At 34.0% G+C, this 8,202-nt stretch overlaps 1 protein-coding gene across 3 annotated transcripts in view; it reads left to right on the top strand.

Annotated features, from left to right (window-relative positions):
* LOC100183426 (membrane progestin receptor beta-like) overlaps positions 1-7,655 on the top strand; it is an 8,284-nt gene extending 629 nt beyond the window's left edge. Inside the window, exons 1-9 of one of the 3 annotated variants that reach the window (XM_026838134.1) lie at positions 608-823; positions 1,293-1,551; positions 2,073-2,178; positions 3,781-3,878; positions 4,121-4,237; positions 4,649-4,819; positions 5,879-6,012; positions 6,385-6,500; positions 6,721-7,655. In XM_026838134.1, coding sequence (XP_026693935.1) covers positions 709-823; positions 1,293-1,551; positions 2,073-2,178; positions 3,781-3,878; positions 4,121-4,237; positions 4,649-4,819; positions 5,879-6,012; positions 6,385-6,500; positions 6,721-6,894 — 1,290 coding nt within the window. In that variant the 5' untranslated portion in view covers positions 608-708 and the 3' untranslated portion in view covers positions 6,895-7,655. Of the gene's footprint in view, positions 1-605; positions 824-1,292; positions 1,552-2,072; positions 2,179-3,780; positions 3,879-4,120; positions 4,238-4,648; positions 4,820-5,878; positions 6,013-6,373; positions 6,501-6,720 lie in introns of those variants that run through there. The other 2 variants (XM_026838135.1, XM_026838136.1) reach the window with 2 other exon arrangements.
* Positions 7,656-8,202: the final 547 nt, after the last annotated feature.

Here is an 8,202-nt window from a genome sequence, read left to right as displayed (position 1 = left end):
AAGTAGCTTATTAATTCAAGCAGAGGACCAAAAATAGTAACTCAGTATTGTTTTCGTCAATGTCACTTCGATATTAGGCAAATTTTACAAAGATACCTTAAGTTTCGTTGCCGGGTATAAGTGTTAAGTTTGTGAGCCAAAAAGTAAAATCACGGCAATTTACATGCAGAAGTGCAGCTAGATACACCAGTTTATGGTAATGTTATGCGTTTTTGTTTGTATTTTTATATTTTAAACATGTTCTTTTATGTTTTTGGTTAGTAAACTTGATATTTACTGTTTTTTTCTCTTTAATCGATTGAGTGTTCAATAAAAGTTGATTATTTTTGTGAGGTTTATTATTGTGATAAGATATAACATTAGTAGAAATCCATTTTTACGCGCAGAAGTGCTTGGTTTTAAAATAATCGCAATATATAAACGAAAAACAGCACCCAGCAATGATAAAATGCTATGCCGTGGGCTCCGTAATGGTGACGACTATGACGTCATAGACGCGCGACAATGGATAACAAGACTCTTTGTTTTACAATCCGTTTCCTAACTTGGTCTATACTAACTTTGGGTTTGCTTTCTATTGGTCGCCATACTCACATAATGTAAACACAACACAGTAGCAACTGTACGTAGTTTGGTATCCTGGATTCCGCTGGTAAATACTTTCTGTTGATTAAAGATTGCATTTACAGCTTGTATCAGTGTAGGATCATGGCGTATCGTAACTTGTATTTAAGCCAATACTTACCTAGAAGTTTTCAAAAAGTTGCAGACGATGTATCTAATGTTGGAGTAAAACAATATTTATATCAAAACTACGTTACAGGTAAATCAATTAACGTGCGCTATTTGTATTCTGCTATAGTAAGAACTTAATTTTCTAATTTCTATTTCATACTTTAGTTAGAAGGTATGTATGCCTATATGCTTGCATCATCTTCCATGCACCAGATTTGATTGCTTAAGTAACGCAAGCACTTTATACGTCACATTTTAACCTCCAATCTAAAACTAATTGCTAATTCTACTTTTCGTTTTTTTAGTTGCTCAACTAAAATACATGCGGTAGATTTTGACTGACTAACTTCTGAAATAAATATTAAATAATACACAAAAATTCTGTTGGCCGATGAAACGTGAAAAAACAATGACCAAATATTAGTTGGCAGACTAAAAAATGTGGTGACCGTAGCCACCCTGGCCGACTGACTTTAGTCGGCGAGAAAAATACAACCCCGTTGTTGTATGTATATATATATATAATATACCTGCATAACAATTACTCTACTTTCCAGGAAATGCAGAAAACAATAACAACCCAAGTCTTAACAGTTCAAATGTAATTGGTCGACTATCATGTGTTACAAGTTATTTCCAAAATCTGGTCAAATCCCAAAGAGAAGCAAGAAACAGTGAGCATGATATGAATGAAGGGAAGATGGTTGACCCCGATGATTATTTCCATGCTTTGAAGAATAGTTGCAACAATGTTCCACAGTGTTGTGTTGAACCATACATATTGAAGGGATACGTTCTACCACATATGCCACTAAGGTGGGTAGCGTTATGTGCTTGACAGGTTGGTCAGTAAAATGATTAAACCTTAAACGCCAGTTGCATATTCCAAGTCTCATGTTTTAATGTGGATTCCCACCAAATATGACCAATGTTGTGAAAAAGTGGACAGAACATTCTTGGGTATTTTTGCACTCTATTAAAACCTGCCTTGATACGGAGATAGGTGGTGTCTGTTTTAACTTTCCTTCATGAAATTCACCTCGTATCACCATGGCAACATACTTGCTATGAAACCTCAAGCTACCACTACAGTTTGATGTCTGTTTTTAAATGTGCAATATCATAATTAAAAAAAATCATAATTTAAATATCATAATTTAAAAATATTAAATATGAATTTTAAACAACTCAAATATGCGAGAAGTGGTTGCCTGGTTGGTACTGCTGACATTTTATTGCGCCACAGAAGCGAATAGCATTGCAGCAATTGCAGCAATTGTTTAATACTGTGGTAAATTTCATCAACTGAATCCTAACCAACTTTCCAATTTCCACAGATATTATTTCAAAGTTCTTTATATCCCCAACAACGAGTTGTTCAATGTTTGGACTCACTTGTTTCCTTGTTTATTCTTTATTTCCATGTTATATCAGTTTAACCAGGTAACTAACAAGTTAACAATATATGTAATCATTTGTTTTGAACCAATGACATCACTAAGAATGGTTTTTATTGTAAGAAAAAGCTTGAGTTAAAATTAAATTTGCATGTCACGTCATGCTTGTATCAACACTGACCAAAAAATACGTGTTCTTAAAGTATTTTATATATTAATATAACCACATTATTTCTAATGTCAAATGTGCTAATGTATCATGTGCACTCAAAAGTAAAATACAGTTATAAAAAAAAGGTAAACATAATTGAATTATGCATCGTTATTATAACTCAATACTGCACGGTAATGACATCTGTACGCATCACAATGACGTCTGTGTTGTCGTGTTTTCAGAATAAAACTAACAGTTCTATGAACATTAACTTAATGGAAACATTTATCTGACATGGCATGCAAGATCACTTTATAGCAGTGGTTCCCAAACTTTATTATCTCTCGTACCATTTTTTGGTTCATGTAGCGTTCTTGTACCACCTACATTACTAAAGGCTCTAGGCCAAAAAGTTGGATCGCCTGATAATTTACGCAACACAAACTTGGAACTGCCTTTCTCACAGTTGCATGTAAAATAATTGCCAATTACAGGGCAACAGGCAGTAATAAACAACCTAAATATGTTTCAGAAATAGCACTGCTGTATATTCACGATGTTTTTCTCTGCCAAGCAGCATGTTTGTTACGTAATAGTAGGGATTTACTCGTGAATTCATTGCATCATAATAGCAATTGTTTGACCTAACAATTAATTATGACATAATAGATAATAGCAATTCACACGGTGAATATTTGCGTCATAATATCGATTGTCACCTTGAATATTTAACCTGCAGGTTTTAAAATGCATTTTCACATATGCACAGACTTAAATTATAGATATGTTTACAAAGAATACTTCGTACACGCGTAAAGCAAGGCCTCGCGATCGTTTGGTGAGAACTTGTTCGATCGTTTGGTGAGAATGAGTTGCTCGCGTACGACTAGTGGTACGCGTACCACAGTTTGGGAACCACTGATGTATAGTATGTTTGTTTGTACAAGTTAAAACTCAATCCAACTAATTTTTGAAACGTACAATTCAATTTATCTTTATAAAGTTTTAATTTCATTTAAAAATATTCCTGTTACTCCTAACAGCATGTTGTAAAATAATTTTGTCTCATCCCATCTGGTATAATATAAAGACGTTTATAGGCGTTTACGGGGCAATAACATGTAGGGGTTTTCAAAACCTTGATAAAGTCTTGGTTAATAGCAAACAAACGGTTGGAATAAAATAACTGCTTGTTTTTTTACCAAATGAGCAGAAGTTTTTTCTATTTGTAAAACTGAGTTGAGATTCAACTTGTGTTAAATCCCTGTGGTAGCATGGTCTGTTGCATCTTATATTCAGTTGCACTATATGTTGCACTCACCACTATATTTGTAGCAAATAGATACACAAACAAAACACCAAACTATCTAATAAAGGCTTCATAACAATTTAATTATTCTGGTCTTTGTTACTGTATTCGTAAAGATAAATGAATGTATATGTTTGTTATGCAATATTTCGATGTCACAATTAATTATCTGTCGTTGTTTTCAGTCGTTAAACTTGTTTGAATCATGGCCGGTGCTCATTGTAACTGTGTCTGCTATTCTTCTTACTCTGTGTAGTTCGTTAGCTCACCTCTTTCATTCCAGGTAACCAACATTTAAAACCTTATTTATATTACCACTGGTGTATCTAGAAATCTTCATAAAGAGTGGGGGGTGGGGCAACTGTATTTTAAAACATATTTAACGCACAACGCACCGCTTAATACCCAGATGTGCCCCGCAATAACGTATAATTGTTTTGACTTTTTATTTTCCATCAAAATGATGGCGGTCCAGCCCCCCCCTTCACCCCCTGTATCATACTTACGAATGTTCCATAACATCAGGTCAAGCTTCCAACATTGTTGTTGGTTCATGGTTGATTACTTTGGCATCACCACCTTTGCTTATTCTTCCACGGTATCTCACTTCTTTGCATCTTCACAGTTGTCTTACTACAACAGGTATGTTTATGCTGTTGAAAAATAGATGACATAAGATGATTATAACTTGTTTTCCACCAATCTGTTTTTATCTCCATCCCACAAAACAGATTGTTAATTTTCCTCGCATGGTGGGGCAACGACAGTCGTTATAACACAAGTGTTCTGTTTCATACACCTCGTGCCCGCTTAAGAGTTACTATGTATGCAACTTTAAAAGTGATTATGTCTGTATGGCTTACAATTTGGAGAACCAACTCCATTAGTGACCACAGGGTTGCAACAATTGTAGTTTAGTGTCCTGTCCAAGACCGTACCTACCATTCATCTTTACGCCAATAATGGCATGGAGCCTTAAATCCAAACTCACTGCTAAAGGCAGGCGAGCAAACCACTTGATCTTAAGCTACTAACTTAACACTTAATAAACAGGATCGGTTGGTTGAACTTGCTTGTCTTCACTTTGATCGCGTGTTGTGGGTTCTTATGCATGTCGTTCACTCAAGCAGGCAATAGATGGCAGTCGGTGGAAAACGCAAGAAAGATGAAACTATGGTCGACTGTGTTTGGTTATTTATATGGCATGTTGCCTATTATGCATAGGTCAGTTAGCATTTTATAATTAAGATTAGATTTTATAAACACAGGGGAGGCAGGGATAGTTAGAAACACAATCATGTGAAACAAATCGAACGCTGTTTACAGATTATTGTAATGCAGAAAATCTCTGGGTTGGCATGTCTACCCTGCCACCCCAGGTTTGGTGCCTATCTATATGTATTACAAATTATACAACATTTAAAACCACCAAGTGTAACACACTGGCTACTGGTAATATATAAGTTGTATTAAGCCAAATGTGAAGCAGCTTTTCAAAATGTCACTGACTAATTTATAAAATTGTCGTCATAATTCAAGGAAAAGAAAACGATGATTCGTGAAATGCGAACCAGACTTTAAACAATGATGATATTATTTAATGATTGTTAAAACCTAGACCTTAAACAATTACGGCTTATATGGAAAAAATATTATCCATGGCTATACCTATATTCATAGGCACCAAACCTGGGGTGGCAGGGTGGGCGAGCTTACTCTGAGTTTTCTACGCGGCATTAATCAGTAAACATTGCAACTACATAGCTAGCTTTGTTTTATAGGAATGTGTTTCTAACTTTCCCTGCCTCCCCTGTGTTTTACGTGTTTTACAAAGTTTGGCAGCTATGATTACTTTGTCATGTTTTTAGGTTGTGTCGTTAAAATATCCATTTGTTTGGAAACACATAATTTGATAAAGAAGAAATATGTGTTTAATAAAGTGTAACGTGTATGTTGTGTATAAACAATGTAAAGTGACACCACATGTTGATAACATTTTATTGTTGTTGTCGTACATCCTGTTTACACCACGTCCGGCACCACAGGACATTTAATTAACACATATGCCTGTAACCCAGAGGTAATCGGTTCAAGGCTCGCCGCTGCTACCAATGTAAGTAGGCGAATGTCTCCTTGTTCAAGGCATCAATTTTCAAGAAACATAAATTTTTACTATTTTACTAAAAACAAAATTTACTCTGTCACACATACGACCAACTTATGTTCAACACACCTGTAATCCTGTTGTAATAATAATAATTATGTTTAATTGAAATATTCCAGATATTTGATCAACGCAGAGAATGACCATGCATTATATTACCACAAGTTGCAGTTTATATGCATGTTGTTGTGCCCGTTGTTCTATACATCGGACTTGCCACAAAAATTATGGCCCGGGAAGTTTGACATCGTAGGTACAGACAAATCATCAGTTTTGTTTCCTGTGATCTATTAATATTTCCTTTCTGCTTTGTTTATCTCTTCTATTAAAATCTTTGCATATTTTTTAGACAAATCTAAATATTTCACAACAATATAGTGGGGTGGAATAAGATAGTAATTACTTTATCGTCGCATTTCGTAGTGAACAAAAAAATATTTACAAAATTGTATAAATGTTCCCCCACGTTATTAAAATATATATAGGTTTTGGTTCAGGTGCGCATCATATATGATTAAAATTATTTTAATATTGACTTTTATTTGGCTGTTTGATTCTAGTAGCAGAGGTTTTATTTATTTAGAATTTTTGTGTTTCATACATTTACAACTTAGGTTAATAACAGGCCATTCTCATCAAATATTCCATGTTTTTGCGGCACTGTCATGTTATTTTGAGATTGTAGCAATTCACATGGATGTGACGGATATAAATGGGCCGTGGAACGCATTGAAACATCAAGTACGTTGTGTTTATTATAAGATTGTGAACATCACATTACCTGATCATTGCATGGTGATGTCTCACAGTGGTTAGCGGGTATCTAACTATTGTAGTTCAAGGCTTGATGCTGGCGGGCACAAGGTGTATGAAACAGAACACTTGTGTAATAATGACTCTTGTTGCCCTATCACACCGGGTAAATAAGTTACATTCATTTATTCTTGTTTCATTTATGTAGAATGACTTCCCAACATTTGAATTGTTCTGCACGTGCGCACTTGCTCTCATAGTATATTGCATAATCCTTGCTATATACATAGCGAGGAGCATACATGCTGATTTTATCGAAGAGATTCCTGCATGTCAATGCAGTGATTTGAACAAGAATCATCAACAGAAAAAAGTTGATTAAATTAAACATTATGTTTTATTTCACTGTTCTAATATTTTGCACTTACAAGTACGAAAGTTTTAACATTGCCGATTGTATTTCTATGTTTTAACATTATTTTAATATTTTCACTTAATTGCCTTCAGGTAGACTATTATGCATTAAAGTTGTTATTTTATTGTAGTTTTTTTTACTCATAGAATAATATCATGGTTCCAAGGTACATATCCATGTATGCAGTGTATAACTGCCAAACAAACTATGTAGATTTATATCAAAATAAATTAAAATACCCATTTTATAAATCCTAACAAAATAGACAGTTTTATAAAAAGAATTGATAAATATGTTAAGGCAAATGATATACAATTTAAGCACGTGTTATGATTATGGTAAATAAAATTAATATTTAAATATATTTTCATAAAAATCTACATAGTCTGTTACTTCTGCAACACCAATGCGTTTATGGATAGATTAATCAAGAAGCGTTTAAAGTTAATTAAATAATATTTACTTTAACTTGTATATATTGTATGTTGATATTATTTGAGTAATCAGGGTTGAAATATATAACACACATACACGCACATATACATATATCTACACTCATATTACACAGTTATGCATTATAAATCCCCAACATTCACAACTAAGATGTCTTCACATGTTTTACATCCAAGTGTTTATGCAATGTATGTTCCCAATATTGTGTCTTGTTTTCTTTCCAGAATAATAATTTCAGATATTTATGTTAATTAATAAACGAGTTTAAATAACAATTGTCATTTCCTGCTGTATTCTCCATAACAATCAATGCGCTTATTTTTAGTAGCGTTTAAAATATAAACGCTCTATTTTAGTCAGCCTTTGTCTGCCTGCCTCTAAACCAGAGGGTCTGAGTTCAAGGCTCATTGCAGCTACTATTTTAAGCCAAGTGTGATTGGGCAATACACTTGAAATTTTGTGTACTGCATTTATCGGTAAACATGCTCATGGGTTGTCTAAATTGTCAGCTTTATAGAATTAACACCTTGTAATTTGAAAGCGGGCGCAAAAAAAAAACCGGAACATTACAGTTTGGTGAAACAAGTTACATTCAAGTGTTTGCCTTAGCCAATAATTTCAAATTATGTGAGCTATTAGATTTAACATAGGCTTACTTGCTGTTTGGTTCGGTAACCGGTTAATTATCCTAAAAGCTGTGTGTAATATGGTTTAATATACGGCCAGCTAAGTCTTTCATTATTATTTAAAGCTAAAGTTTGTTGAACTACAAAACTGAGCGAGTGTTGGTCTAAATCTGAGCATTTACTTTAATCATGGCAC

Source organism: Ciona intestinalis, unplaced genomic scaffold (assembly GCF_000224145.3).
Source record: "Ciona intestinalis unplaced genomic scaffold, KH HT000062.2, whole genome shotgun sequence".
In the NCBI taxonomy this organism is placed as follows: domain Eukaryota; kingdom Metazoa; phylum Chordata; class Ascidiacea; order Phlebobranchia; family Cionidae; genus Ciona; species Ciona intestinalis.
This window is presented reverse-complemented; position numbering and strand designations above follow the sequence as displayed.